The sequence below is a fragment of the Sceloporus undulatus genome, chromosome 5 (genome assembly GCF_019175285.1).
Source record: "Sceloporus undulatus isolate JIND9_A2432 ecotype Alabama chromosome 5, SceUnd_v1.1, whole genome shotgun sequence".
Classification (NCBI taxonomy): Eukaryota; Metazoa; Chordata; class Lepidosauria; order Squamata; family Phrynosomatidae; genus Sceloporus; species Sceloporus undulatus.
In genome coordinates this window covers 39,058,761-39,074,724 of record NC_056526.1, presented here as the reverse complement: position 1 = coordinate 39,074,724, position 15,964 = coordinate 39,058,761, and the positions used below count along the sequence as shown (strand labels likewise).

General features: G+C 39.9%; 1 protein-coding gene across 1 annotated transcript; it reads left to right on the top strand.

Annotated features, from left to right (window-relative positions):
• Positions 1 to 6,622: 6,622 nt before the first annotated feature.
• Positions 6,623 to 15,243, top strand: CENPM (centromere protein M). Its single transcript, XM_042467785.1, has 6 exons — positions 6,623 to 6,817; positions 9,614 to 9,693; positions 10,112 to 10,210; positions 11,463 to 11,542; positions 11,965 to 12,056; positions 13,492 to 15,243. The coding sequence occupies exons 1-6, from the start codon at positions 6,761 to 6,763 to the stop codon at positions 13,630 to 13,632; spliced, it is 549 nt and encodes a 182-aa protein (XP_042323719.1). The 5' UTR covers positions 6,623 to 6,760; the 3' UTR covers positions 13,633 to 15,243.
• Positions 15,244 to 15,964: the final 721 nt, after the last annotated feature.

Genomic DNA, 15,964 nt, shown 5'->3' with positions numbered 1-15,964 from the left:
AAATAGCATAAGAACAGGAAGCTTAGACTCAAAAGGAGGAATGAAGATAGGAGGAAGGAGCATAAACAATCTAAGATATGCAGATGATACCATAATGCAAGGAGAAAACATCATAGACTTGGAATACAGTAATTACTAAGGAAAGTTAAAGAAGGAAATGCAAAGGCAGGCTTACTGCTTACTGCTGAACATAGAAAACCCAAAAATAATGACCATTGAGCATCTGCATAAATTGAACCCAGATAACAAGGAAATCAAAATAGCAGAGGATTTCTCATACGTTGGAGTAGATGGTAGACTGCAGTCAAGAAATCAGAAGAAGACTAGGAATGGGAAGAGCATTAGGGTAAGATCCTAAAGTCCAAAGATATACAACTGAACACTAAAGTTAAAATTGTCCAAGTCATTGCATTCCCCATCACCATGTATGGATGTGAGAGCTGGAGAGTGAAAAAAGCAGACAGGAAGAAAATCAATTCATTTGAGATGTGCTATTAGAGAAGAGTCCAACTCCATACTATGGAGATCCATTCATGCGCTAGGACAGTGATGGTGAACCTTTTTAGGTCCGCGTGCTGGGGATGGGACTTCTGCCCTCTGTGGGTGGGGCTTCCACCCTCAGAGGCGGGGCTTCCAGAGAAGGACTTCTCCCCCCCCCCTTCCCAGCCTCCAGCTGTTTCTGAGAGATACTGTAGCTAGAAGCCGGGGAAATTGGGGGGGGGATGGGCGTACACCATTGCTCTGGCTCCTCCTGTTCTTCCCCTGGCTTCCAGCTGTCTCTCAGAGACAGCTGGGGGCCAGTAGGGGCCCGTGGTGGGGGAGGAGTAATGGGCCCACAGCCCCTGCTGCCTTCCGTGGGGCTTTGCTAGTCCTGAGGTGGCCTTCCAGGGACCCCTCAGGACTAGCAAAGCCCCACAGAGGGCAGCAGGGACCACTGGTCAACGCCTCCTCCTCCCCACAAGGCTTTGTCATCCCTGAGGTATCCTTCCAGGGACCCCTCAGGACTAGCAAAGACCTGTCCTCTCCAAATGTCCACTGAATTAGGGGGCTGTATTGCCATTCCCACAGCACCCCACTGAATTTTTTTTAAAGAACCCCTCCCTCCGAGGAGACATGATGGAAAGCTTTATCATGTTTTCCCCCTCTCTGTACTATTTTAATCCCTGGAAATATTCTCCCCTCTGTATACCAGTTTAAGCCCAGGAAATGTCTTTTCCCACCAGGAAAAAGTCACCTGCAAGTCACATCCTGGTTGTGAATATCCCTGTTGCTCCTAAAACAGCATGAGATTTCCTCCCACTCCTAGGGTACTGGAGAATATTTTAGGGCAAAAAATGTGTTGGAGGAGGAATCAAAATCTTGGGCTACCTCTTGGGACAACAAAAATGGCATCGGGGTCACATGAAACTCCACAGATTGCACTTTCTCCCATCCATGCTTAAGGTAATCAGGGTCAGTACTTCATAAAGGCAGGAAGAGGATGGCATATTGTTGGATGTTTTCAGAAAAGCTAGATGCAGTGAGAGGTTCATGCGGTTGTACTCTTCTTAGGTGTGTTATATGAAATGAGAATGGCTGTACCAAGTGGGGTTGGAGTCTAGGGACTTTATCACACAGTGAAAAATCACATGAAAATCATGCAGTCGCAATTAACATTTATGCACACATCGTGATTAAAGAGCCATGATCCTGGGGTCTCAGCAGTCCATTGTCTAGCACTCCACCACTATACCATACTCACTCTTGAAAAAGAATATATTGATAAAGAAAATGGTGAGATGAAGGACAAAAAAAAATTCCTTCTTCTTTTCCCAGTTTGACCTTTTAGTACTCTAAAAACTCCAAATTTAGTTTAACTTTCCACTCTATTTATTTATTTCCAAATAGCATCCTTGCAAACTGTAGATTTTTCAATATATATTTATTAAAGGTTTCTACAGATCCGCATTAGGCTTTCCCCACCTCTGCCCCAAACAGACAAGATTTAATTGTTTAAAATATAATTAGACAGTGGCAAGCAAATCTGGTAACAGTGACTAAATATTTTGGATTCATTCTAATAAACTGAATCCAACAGGGATCACAAATATTTCAGGATTTCTTCTGCTTCATTTATCATTTGTTCAGCACTGGCAATGAACAAAGCTGCCAGCCTTTGTTAAGATTTTCAAAGAAATGATGTCAGATTACATTAACATAAATACATCTTGCATCATCTGTGCAACTGCTTAGCATGAAAATAGCACAGGATGTGGTTTTTAAAAAGTTGCTGCTCACAATACTCCACTATTTTTGTGTTAAGACCATGACATCATCTTGGCACTGTCTCTTCTCTCTTCAGTATAACAGGCTGTTATTAGCAAAAGGACATTCAAGCCCAGAAAGTACAAGACTCCAACTCTTGCTGTATTGGGCTATTTTGACAAACATCAAAGGATACAGCAAATCAACTAGCTATACTTTGCACTGAAAGCAAAGAAGGTTGATCAGTCTTGAAGCAAGCACGTCTTCTGCTTCAGTGCATCTTAGCTATTATCAGTCCCTTTAGAGAGTGGTGTGTGTGTATGTGCCTTGAAGTTACCGGTCAATTTATGGTCACCCCATTAATTTCATAGGGTTTTCTTAGGCAAGAACTACTCAAGAGGTTTCCTTCCCCTCAAATACTGTATAGCTTACAGCAGCAGGTATTCATCGACTGTCTCTCATCCAAGCACTAACCAGAGCTGACCATCCTTAGCTTCCAAGATCAGATAGGACCTGGTGTCTTTAGAATATTTATGCCTTCAATTACATAAATATTAATAAAGAAAAAAAACTTTAAAGGTTTTTAGACCTACAGAAAAGATTAAGAAAATAGCTTCAAAGTAAAAGCAGGTGTTGTACAAAAATAAATAAAATTTGAATTTGTTCACTTTCAAACTTGTGTACAGGGGCAATGGTAGTAATACAGTAGTAGTAGTACAATCAGTACTGTACAATAACCACCATAAAAGATGAAGCTTTTCTGGCAGGCATTTTCATCCAGCTAGTACATAAGCACTAAGCTTTACTTATACCTCCTCAATCTTTATGCCTTGTGTGCCAGGTCTAAAATTTCAGTTGTAAACCTGCAAGGATTATCATATCACTCAGTTTGTAAGTCTATTTGGAAGTAGAAATATTTTAAATAGATAATACATGCTTCTGAAATTCCAAACTGGCATCCAAACACACAGTAAAGAGTTGAGGTGAAGAATAATAAATAAATTATTAATTTAGCCAAGACTGGCATGAACTTGATCAGGCACCAGATGGAAATCTTGGATTCTTGGAACAAGAATCAACCTGTTTTGGATGGGACAATTCTTAATGATGACTTTGCTTTGCTCTGATTTGCATTTGGAAGCTCAGGTGGCAGCTTAAACCAGCATTTTCAATTTCTAACAAACAACAGATCCCACAAGTGACGTCTGACATCTCCATTCATGTCTTGGGGCATGGACAGGACAGTTTGGGAGGAGGTGGTTCCTAAGGTATCTTGGACCCTTGTCTTTTAGGGCTTCAAAGATAATCATCAACAATTTGAACTGTGCCAAACAAAATGGTAATCAGTGCCAAATCTGAATGGAAGCAGTGGCATCACTGGTGTGTGTGTGTGTGTGCGCGCGCATGCACCAGGTGACATCCTAAGGGGGTGGTGACACCACTTCTCCTCAAGCACCTACCTTGCTCCACCATCTTGGCTTCCAGCGAAAGTTTGGGGTTGATCTGTTCTAGGAGCCTCTTGCTTTTCTTTTGGGCTATCCACAGTATCCTCAGCACTCTTCTCCAGCCCCACATCTCCAGTGAATTGATTTTCTTGCTACTGTATCTGTCTTCTTCACTGTCCAGGTCTCGCTTCCATACATGGTAACAGGGAATACAATGGCTTGGACTATTCTATGATGCTCAGTTGTATATCTTTACTCTTTAAGATTTTGTCTAGTTCTTTCATGGCTGCCCTTTCCATTCCTAGTCTTCTTCTGATTTCTTGACTGCAATCTCCATTGTGATCAGTATCTGGTCCAAGGTCCAGAAAATCTTTTAAATATTTCAATTTCTTCATTATCTCAGTTGAAATTATGTAGATCCTCCTACACAGAGGTCTACCACTTTGTTGTTGTTTTTACTGTGTGCCTTCAATTCTGACTTATGGCAACTCTAAGGCAAACTTATAATGGGATTTTCTTGGCAGGTTTCTTCAGAGGTGGGTTGCCATTGCCTGCTCCTGAGGCTGAGAGAGTATGACTTGCCCAAGGTCACCCAGTGAGTTTCCATGGCCGAACCGGGATTCAAACCCTGGTCTCCACAGTCATAATCCAACACTCAAACACCACACTAACTCCCACTCCCACCACTATTCCTACTGAATACAGTGATCCCTCCACGTTTGTTGGGGTTAGGGGTGATGGACTCCCATGAATTTGGAAAATCCGCAAATAAAAAAACACTAGTCTTTTTACCTGAGGGAACACCTCTCTAGGAATCTCCAGGTCTTCCAGCGCAACTCTGTGGTCAACATCTGCCAGAGGTTGATGATAGAATCATGCTGGAGGCCCTACAAACACCTAAAGAAGTGTTTTCTCTAGGAACCTCTAGGTTCCCCAACACAACCCTATGGTCAAGTTCTGGCAGAGTTGCGCTAGAGGACCAAGAGGTTCCTAGAGTGGACATATTACCACACGCTCCTCTCAACACACCCGCTCTTTTAAAGGAAACACATACACACATTGTGGTAATCACAACATCAGCTCTTCTGAGGCAACTGAGCCACTTGTCAAACCCCGCCATCTCTTTCCTGCAAGCGGTTTATATAGTATTGTTGTTGTTGTTGCGTGCCTTCAAGTCATTTCTGACTTATGGCAAAGCTAAGGCAAACCCTATCATGGAGTTTTCTTGGCATGCTTCTTGAGGAAGAGTTTGCCATTGCCTCACTCTGAGGCTGAGAGAGTGTGACTCGCCCAAAGTCAACCAGGCTGCATCCACACTGTGCAAATAATCTAGTTTGACCCAACTTTTAACTGCCATGGCATGTGCCGCAACAATCTGCAGTTCCCAGAATTCCACAACATTGAGTCAAGGCAGTTAAAAGTGGAGTCAAACCAGATTATTTCACCAGTGCGGATGCATCCCCAGTGGATTTTCATGGACAAGCTGGAATTTGAACTCCCGTCTCCAGAGTTGTAGCCCAGCATTCAAACTACTACACCACACTGGTTCATTTATATGTTTGTGTGTGTGTGAGTGCGCGCGCGCATAGATATGTGTGTGTGACCGTCTAGATAGATAGATAGATGGATATAGATGGATATATACACATGGATGTATATGTGTGTGTAGACACACACATATGTATATATGTATCTGTATGTATACACTGTATATGTGTGTATGTATATATATATATATGTATATGTACACACACATATATGTATATATGTATTGTATATGTATAGATAGATATATGTATATATACATATGTATGTATATGTACATATGTATGTGTGTAAAGGCACACACCTCTGTATGTTTATGTATATACTATATATGTGTATATGTGTGTATATAGGAGCCCTGGTGGCGCAGTGGTTAAATGCCTGTATTGCAGCCATTCACTCAAAACCACAAGGTTGCAAGTTCAAGACCAGCAAAAGGGCCCAAGCTGGACTCAGGCTTGCATCCTTCTGAGGTCGCTAAAATGAGTACCCAGACTGTTGGGGGCAAATTAGCTTACTTGCTAATTAGCTTACTTGCTGTTCACTGCTATGATCTTTGGAATAGCGGTATATAAATAAAACAAATTATATATAGATATGCTGTATGCATATATACACATTTATGTATAGGTATATATGTGTGCATATATATGTATACACACATATATGTATACATGTGTGTATGTATATACTGTTTATGTATGTATATAGATATATGTATATATACACATGTATGTATATTTATATATGTGTTTGTGTGTGTATGTATGTAGATAGATGTATATTAACACATTTGTGTGTGTGTGTGTGTATATATATATATATATATATACACACACACACACGTATGTTAATATACATCTATCTATCTGTCTATCAAGTCTGAAGAGCAGGGTTCGTTGACCGAATAAAGATATCATTACTTTGTGGATTTTGGACGTTATTCCACTTTGGCCAATGTGAGCCAGTGTGTGCTGCAGTGGTCTGAGCATTGGACTCTGGAGACCAGGCTCCGAATCCTGGTTAGGCCATGTAAACCCAATAGGTGACCTTGGGCGAGTCACACTCTCTCAGCCTCAGAGGATGATGGGGGGAAAGAAGAAACAACTCCACAAGAAAACCCCGTGATAGTTATTCCTTGGGGTCGCTATGAGTCGAGAACAACTTGAAGGCACAAAACAACTATATATATATACACACACACACACACACACACACACACAGTATACAAATGGGGGTCCCCAAACTGTGCCCTTTAAGGGAATTTTGGACTTCAGCTCCCAGAATCCCATGCTATTGGCCACCATGGCTGAGGCTTCTGGGAGTTGAAGTCCAAAATCTCTAAAGGGCAGAGTTTGAGGAACCGCTGAAGGAGGAACGATGAGCCCTTCCCCTCAGCCTTTACGTCACACCCCTGCGACCGCCTGGGACCTTTTATCCTGAGGCGACGCCTATTGACGTCACGAGGGCGCCCAATTGGCGGCATTTTGGAATCGAGGGATGCGCTCCTCTTCTCTTTGAGAGCCATGTCGACCCTGTCTGCTTTCTGCAAGCTCCCGACGCTTAACTCCGCCACCATTTTGGTAGGTCTTTGGGCGAGCAGGGAAAGGACAGCTCCAAGGGAGGCTGCTTTGGGCAGGAGCTACTCTTTCCTGTGGGACTCTTTTAAGGTCCGGAACACACTGCAGGAATAATCCACTTTGAGACCGCTTTAACTGCCTTGGCTCAGTGCTAGGGAATCCTGGGGGAACTATAGTTTTGTGAGACATTTAGCCTTCTCTGTCAGAGAGAGCTCTGGTGCCACAACAAACTACAGTTCCCAGAATTCCCTAGCACTGAACTAGGGCAGCGAAAGCAGTCTCAAACTGGATTGTTTCTGCAGTGTGCTTTGGACCTTGGAGGCACACAACAACAACAACACTGTTTCATAGATGTGGGGCTCCAGTATAGCTTCCCTCTTTGCAGTCATATTGTTTTTTCTTCTGATACAGGTGTTGTTGTGTGCCTTCAAGTCATTTCCGACTTATCATGGCAAGGTTTGTTCAGAGAGGGTTTGCCATGGCCATCCTCTGAGGCTGAGAGAGTGTGACTTGCCCAAAGTCGCCCAATGGGTTTCCATGGCTGAGCAGGGAATCGAACCCTATTCTCCAGAGTCCTAGTCTGATGCTAAAGCCATTATGCTGTTGGAAGAGTGGGTTTGAAAAGAGACTAATTGAGACAAGGTACTATAAAAAGGCTTTAATCTATAAATGCTTAAAATGGTAACAAAACAGAATCATACAAAACTCATATATTTATACAAAAGATACAAAATAAACCATAGTAATAATGGCAAGCATAATAATACAAACTCTATAATACAATCAAATAACACAAGTATAATGCAACAGAAAAGAAGGCTAAGAACAGAGTGAGCAAAAGAAGGAGAGAGGAAGGCTCACTGCAAAGCTAGCCTTATCAAGGCTCAAAAGTTGATTGGAGATATGCATATACTGTACAGCTTTAGGCCATCTGTGTTCTCAGTAGCTCTCCATTAACCCTGTAATGGCTCAAGTGTAGAGCTTGTTACTATTCCAACATATGCTACTCTGGCTCTTGCTGTTATATACTTTAATTTCATTTTAGTGCATTAAATTGTTACCGTCATTATCATTATTATAAATTGACACCAAAGATTCCTCCTAAACATTAGGAAGAACTTCCATCACAGTTGTTTTCTGTGGGTTTTGCGGACTATGTGGCCATGTTCTAGAAGAGTTTCTTCCTGACGTTTCGCCGGCATCTGTGGCTGGCATCTCTTCAGAGAAATTTCTCTGAAGATGCCAGCCACAGATGTTGGGGAAACGTTGGGAACAAACTCTTCTAGAACATGGCCACATAGTCTGCAAAACCCACAAAAAACTATGGATGCCGGCCATGAAAGCCTTCGACTTCATATTCCATCACAGTATTTGCCAGTGTAACACATTTCCCACTACCGCAAGGGTGGCCACCTTTTGACTCTTGACTTTCCCAAATAGGGAAACAGGTTTCTTGATGGTGAAAGTTTTTCGACATTTGAACACACTGCCTCAGAGTGTAGTGAAGTCTCCTTCCTTGGAGGTCTTTAAACAGAGGCTGGATGGCTGTCTGTCGGGGATGCTTTGATTGTGAGTTCCTGCATGGCAGAATAGGGTTGGGCTGGATGACTTTTGTGGTCTCTTCCAACTCTATGAGTCTAATATAGTGCCATCACCGTACATGGTGTTTTACAAGAAAAAGAACAAGAAAACAACAATATTCTGTCCTATTTCAAACGATCTCGTGGCAGATAAAATCTATACTTGTGGTTAACATAAATCCATAATAAAATTAAAAAAAACTTAAAACAACAAAAATAATTTGAATGGACTGAAACGTTAAACAGATTAACAAGTTAAAACAGATCTAAAATATTAAATTAGTTTAAAAATCATGTCTGTTTCATTGTAGCATAGGAGGAGAAAGGAAATGGGAAAGGATCTGAAATGAACAGATGGGAAAAGTGATGAAAGGGTATTTTCAGAAGATGTGGAGGATTGTAAATCAGAGTTTTGATTAGGAAGGAAATATATGTATAGATTAAGCTAGATAGATATGTATTGTGTTGTATGTCTATATGTGTGTGTGTGTATACACCTATACACACACACACCAGTATATATATGTGTGTGTGTGTGTTTATATACACATAAAAAGAAAATAGAAAGACCACCTCCTCTTATATGATCCTGCCAGGAACTCCCTATTCCAGGAAATGAGGATGGTCACATCTCATTTAATTAGGAAATCACTTGCCTGCCCTGCAAATATAGATTATCCCGCCCCTCTTTGTCTTTTATTATATTTGTTCTTACTCTAGTTCTTTGATTGTAATTTTTTAATTGGGTTGGGGGGTTCAGGGGGGACTTGTTTTAATGGTAACTGATATTTTATTTTGTTGCATTGTATGGTTTTTAAGATGTTGTAACCTGCCTTGATTCCTTGAGAAAAGGCAGGCTATAAATTATTGTTGTTGTTGTTATTATTATTATTATTATTATTATTATTATTGCTTCTGGGAAGCAGCCAAAACAGTGCTGTTCTACATGACACTCAGTGTTTGAAATTGCTGTTTTAACTGTTTTAAATTTTAGACTGCCTTTGTGAGTTTTTAGAAAGTATTTTAATATGTCATAAAAACATTTTTTTAATCTCTGTAGTGTTTTAATTGGTTTTTATGTGCTCATCACCTTGGGAACTATTGTGGCTGGAAGGTGATACAGAAATACTTTAAATAAAATATGTAGTAGTGGATCAGAAAAAGTAAATACATTTTGGTTAGCTATGGGCTAATTTTCTCTCCCTCTTTCTTTTCATAGTTGGTGGGAACAAATGATGTTTTCCAGCAGCAGCTAGCAGAGACAATTCTTAAGGAAAAACAAGACTTAAAAATAAATATGTAAGTGACAGAAAAAGAAACCTCTTTTGTTTAAATTTGTCTGAAAGATAACAATTTTAGCTTTCACATCAGTTGTGCGTTTCTGTGTAACACTGGTCCAAAACACACTGCAAAAATAATGCAATTTGAGACTGCTTTAACTGCCTTGGCTCAATGCTAGGGAATTCAGAGAACTGCAGTTTTGTGAGACATTTAGCCTTCTCTGTCAGAGTGCTCTGGTACCACAATAAACTACAGTTCTCAGGATTTCCCAACACTGAGCCAGGACAGTTAAAGCAGTCTCAGACTGGATAATTTCTGCAGTGTATTTTGGGCCAAAGTAATGAATGTTTATTCTATAAGTTCTGTGATAAAGTACTGAAATGAAGGAAGACCTACAACCCCAGCCTTAACACAAATATCACTTTGTTTCTTTCAGCCACTTGACATCCTCTCTCCCTTTACCTGCTGAGAGAGATCACATCCGGCCCAGGATTGATCTGATTGTCTTTATCATTGACATTCAGAACAAATACAGGTATGTGCAAAAAAGATGAGTGTGAGGAAAGGACAGGTGATTCAGGTTTTTATTTTAAGTTAAGACCAGTGTAACTGGAGTGTTTGAGAAGAGAAATCCAGATTCAGATCCCTGAATAGCCATGAAGCTCATAGACTAGTTCAGGCAACTCATTATGTTCTGTAAGACACTAGTGTGGGGAAGAGAATGGCAGGGTAAAAATTTCTTAAATGTTTCAGTTTTAACTGTTTCAGTGCAGGTGTGAGGATAAAATTAAATAATCCTGTTTTAATCTATTCTCAGTGCCTTGGAGTAAAGTTGAGATAGCAATATAGCAAGTAATGACCTAGTAACTTGATCCATGGGAAAAGATCCTACATAATGCTGGTGGAGCATAGGTCTCTGCCAGTGTACTTATGAGAGGTTGTGTAGGCTGCACCTTCTCCCAAGCTGCTTCCCTAGGTATACAACAACAGGTAAGCGCTACTGGGCTCAGCTCCCATCTTCCTGGCCACTGATCAAATGTGTTAGTGTGCTTGGGCTTGATCTGACTGCTCTTGAGCCTGCTGCAAAGAAAGAGCAGCCTCTGCTCCAAACAAGCCCCAGTGCACCCCTGCATCTTCAGTGGCTGAGGAGATGGAACTATAACTGGCAGCTCCCAGTTATTGCTCACCAGAGTGAGACCTTGCGGAAGTAGGTGCTGAATACATCCTCCTTCAAGAACCAAAAAAGTACACATGCAGGTGTAACTATTTGCATTATGCCTAGCTGTATCTGAATATATTACTAACAGGATGACAGCCATGGTACGATACGGCTAGATTCTCAGGGATTTTAGAATATAATTATATACTATATTGCATTACTCTGGCATCCCATTTTAATTGTTGCCCCACCTTGAGGTTAAAATAGTGTTCACATTAACCTCTGACACTTTTGATCCAAAGATTTGGAACAGAAAGACTCCAGAAGTAGGTGTCAATTAAAGCAGCATGTGGAAGGGCATCATTCCTATTCCCACCAGTATTACCAATGGACTCCAGTACCATATCTGTATATGAATAGTGCAAACAAAACATTACTAGTTAGGCACTGCCTTAGCAAAGTGATTTCTTTTGATGCATCTGCAACAATATTCTAGTCCTCTTAATCACTGAACTGTGGTTACACTTTTCTAATAAAAATATAAAAGAAAGACTTCTCTCTCAAGGAGCTTTATTCCAAATTCTCCCTTAAAATGCACTTTATTTTCTTTTATATTCTTTTTCATCAGTTTTAAGGATGTCGAAACTTCGCTGTTACATGTCGATGCCAACTTTTTCCTTGGTAAAGTGTGCTTTCTTGCCACAGGTGGTATGTATGAGACATCTTTCCTGTTTCAGATATTATTCTTCAAGTGTTTTTCACTGGTTAGTGCCTTTAAAGGTCATAAAAATAGCCCTTCTCCGCAACAAATAGTTCACTTTCATTTGAATTGTACTTTAGGAGGGGCTTCTTACTCCCATTTCCTCCAGTGTATAAATTCACTTTTCCTTCATTTGTGGATTGGATCACAAAGAAAACTATTTTTTTTTGTCCTGTTTTCATTTAGACAATAATTAATCAGCAAAAGTCCTGCAAATTTTTCTTCTGTTGTGTTTAAATAAAATTACTGGTATTGAAAGAAAAATTAAGCTAACTAAAGATACATTCCAAAAGGAAATAGTTTATCATATCAGAAAAACAATGTGCAGAGTTGAAAATTATTTTTCTCTTTTTTGTTCCTCTTTTTGTAGTTGGTAGAATGAACCAAATCAGTGTGGATATGAATGCTGTCTTGAAGCTGGCAGATCGTTACTGTAGCCCTGTTCTGTTCTGTGAGCTGGAAGTAAGGATCCTTTAAGGTGTTTTCTTTTTGACTGTGTGTAGCATAGATCAGTGAATCTTGCAAATATGCCAGTATGGTCAGTGAATAATTTTGTTCTCTATCAGGGCTAGCATGGCTCTTGTTCCTGTTCTCAACCATTATGACTTCTGGTACATCTTTGCTTTTTTAATGTACAGTTGAATACCAACTTGGAAGAATTAGGTCAAGGTTGAGATGCTTTCCCCCAATGCAAGGGGCCTCTTTTACTTGGGGCTAACTTATAGATTATGGGGCAAAACAGACCTCCCTGAAGGCTGGCAGAGAAATGATCAATCGCCTTTACAAAAGAGAAAGCTGATTGTTTGGAGATGACTTTTGAAGTTAGGCCAAGGACTGCATGTGGGCGTCGGTTGCCCACTCCTGAGCAAGAATAATAAACAAAGGTCTGAAATATACTGCAGAAATAATCCAGTTTGAGACTGCTTTAACTGCCCTGGCTCAGTGCCAGGAAATTCTGGGGATTGTAGTTCATTGTGGCAGCAGAGCTCTCTGGCCGGAAAGCTAAATGTCTCACAAAACTACAGTTCCCACTATTCTATAGCATTGAGCTAGGGCAGTTAAAGCAGTCTCAAACGCGATCATTTCTGCAGTGTGTTTTGTACCAAAGGTGACAAAAATCTCATTTTTACAAAGGATCCACAGTCTTTGATTGGTCATAGCCTGTAAACTAGAAAATTCCATCATCCAGGCCAGGTTTTCTGCACACCTTTCATATACACCCTCCTGCAATGCTTTGCTCTGTGTCTTGGCAACAGTAATTGAGCAATCCTCTGCCTTGCTCACAACTTTGGAAGTAAGAAGGAGGCAATGACTCCTTTACAACCATTGGGATGACTAGGACAACTTCTTCAGTTTCAAGGATAAATGCTCACCAAAAGGTGGAAACACATTTGTCACAGCAAGTTTGATGAGCAAAAAGCTCTACGCTTGCTCTGATTATAAACATCTTGTGTTGTTTCAGTACACTTCTTTAATGTCTCCTTCTCTGGCCTCATATTATGTTTATTACCAAGCTTACTCTTAAATGTAACCTCCTTTACATGTACTCAGTAATTCACAGGTCTAATTCAGTTAGAACTCTCTAATTCCTACAGAACTAGGGCTCAAATTTGTCTTACTTTCATGAGATATTGTGGCAATGTTGCTTTTTAAGTACATTGCAGTACTATCTGTCCTCTGCTTCTGGCAGATAGTGAAACTGAACTGTAATAGCATAGAGGTGGCATAGAGTGATCTTCTCTTTGAGGCTTGATCTTTCTAAAAGGTTGTTTGGTCTCCTCCAGTTCTGTAAACAAGGACAGTTTTTAACTGCTGCTTTCCTTTTCACTTCAGGAGACATTCCTATATATTCTTTGAGACTTTTAGAATGCTTGTATTTCTTTCCTTTTTCCCCCAGTGTGAGAAGATCAGAACTGCCACAGCACAGAGGCTTCTCCGGATGCTGCAGATATGTAATGGTCATGTGCCGGGAGTGTCTGCCCTCTCCTTCAGTTCCCTAATGAAAAATTCAATTGATGATTCTAGTTTCATTTCCTAAATATATTACTTTTTCAGAAAATGGTTTCTAAATTAACAGAAGTGCACTTGTACTTTTTAAGGGAGGAACTGCAAACATTTTCAAAACATGCATCATATAGTTATACATTTTTCAAATACAAGATTTTAGTAACAATTCTAACATGGGACAGGAAATGGAGAGTAGGTATGTTTGTACAAAATCTTTAATGTCATGCATTCAGAAACAAAGGTTTACAATCAAATAGTGGATAAGTATACACAGGTAAGGCAGCTAAATGTAAAACTCCACTGTATTTCCAGAACAGATGGGGTACGCCTTTTAATCCCAGAAGTGCAACTGCTTTTACATACAAGAGACTGCCATCTGATGTCTTGGGTACTATTGTAAAGACGGAGAAGCTACAAACAGACATAATAATAAATAATAAAACTTTTATTTGTACCCCACTTTTCTGCTACAGAAGCAATCAAAGTGGCTTACATGATTAAAAGACAGTCAATATACACTACATAGTTTGTACAGTACTATATCGTAACACACACACCCTTAAAAAAGGATTAAACACATTACAATTTAAAATCAATTGTTAAAATACTGATAATAATCTACTGGAAATACAGGTATTAACTTAACATCTCTCGTCACCCCTCCTTCCTTCTCCCTTTGGAGTTCCGTTTTGAGAGGTTAACAAATAGCCCCTTACAAGTCCTTGTATCCCAGTCTTCCCCGACTTGGATATCTTCACCACAAAGCTGGCAAATTGAGGATATCGGCTTGCAGAAGCTGAAAAAATGGTGCCAAGCGCCTCTGCGGACAAACCAGAAGTCTCATGTACAGTATATCAAAATGCGCTGGAGAGCTAGTAGTTTCTAACAATGTTGTTTTGCTGAGTAAAGCAGAGTTCTAGTAATAACAAATAGAGCAGATAATTAGCAGCAGAAGATACTGTTAATGGTCTTTTTGATGGAAAATGACCATCCAACCAGACTATCCAATACATCTATTGTCTGTGTTATTTATGTTTACAAATAAAATAGTAAAACAGCTCATATTTCACTTACTACAAATATGTGGGGGCTGAAAATAAAATACACAACTTAATGTAGGGTCAGCAGTAGTTTGAAAAGGACACAAATAGCACAAGAACTTTTAATGTCTTAATATATAAAATAATTGCACTGGAAAATACACACACACACACACACCACTTCCAGTGTTTTGCTTTCCTGCTTGACTTCCTGAAACTAAGGATTTCTTAAGTTATGGGTAGCTTGAAATATTGTTTTAGCTTTAGTGACAAGTGAAGGAACTTGAAAGCAACTGGAATATATTGTAATGGCAATACAGGTGTTGAGTCTGTTGTTATGAAATGGTGGGTTTATGTGCATACTTTAATCCTGCAAATCTGATTGTATTAATCTGACTAAAATATTTGTCACCATGAGATAAAGGAATCTGAATCTGTTTATTTTGTTACTGGCACATTTTAAATTTTTGGTCTGAATAACAACTTAAGGGAGATGTACATAATGTATGGATTTCTTTAAGAATTCTGGGCCTTTTTTTTAAGGGCTAAACCTTCACAAGTAATTTATTTAATATACATTAAAAACCATATGGTATATAAAATCACAGCTTCTGATTTTTTTTTAATGTTCTTAGCGGGGTAGTTGACTTCTCCCCCTTCTCCAATGGTTTCCTTTTTAGCAGTGCAATTTCCCTTCTCTCATGTAAAAGAATGGCAAAGTCACTCCATTCATTGAGGAGATGCATGTGTGCTTGCTGTTTCCCCACCTCACCCCGGACATTTTTTCCCTGGATATGCCTGTGTTTTTTAATGGGATTCTTTTCTACATTTCTGTTTGCTTTCTGTGTTAGGGGGAAGAACACTTACAACTTGTAACTAGCTACGAAGATGCACATAACTTTTGTTCTTGCACTCATGATATGCTTTTTAATGCCAAATAGGCTCAAAAGGTTTGTGAAACCCTGCAGTAACATAACCTGTATTTTACTAGGCTTGGTCAGTTTTTTTCCAAATAACGTTCCACCTGGTATACCATCCTAAAATGATTATTCCTTGCCCCATTTGTTAAATCTTAGGAGGACCAAACTGCAAACCTTGTTCAGGGGCACTGTAGGAATGGCTGGGAATCTCAATCCAGATCATCTTTTTTTCTCCATCAATAGCAGCTTAGTCTTGTCTATATTCAGCATCTGAACTGCCACAGATTCCCATCTAATGGTTTATAGAAGATGCTTAAATATGGGGACAGTCAGAATCCAAAGACTAGTACATGCAAGTCCACTAGCACCATCTTTTGGCTGTCTAGGATGATCATAGAAAATA

What these genes read in the sequence shown, in the direction of transcription:
- CENPM (XM_042467785.1), top strand. Translation starts at nt 6,761, where the DNA reads ATGTCGACCCTGTCTGCTTTCTGCAAGCTCCCGACGCTTAACTCCGCC. An exon ending in CAAGACTTAAAAATAAATAT is followed by an intron (nt 9,694 to 10,111) that starts GTAAGTGACAGA and finishes TGTTTCTTTCAG; the next exon opens with CCACTTGACATCCTCTCTCC. An exon ending in GTGCTTTCTTGCCACAGGTG is followed by an intron (nt 11,543 to 11,964) that starts GTATGTATGAGA and finishes CTCTTTTTGTAG; the next exon opens with TTGGTAGAATGAACCAAATC.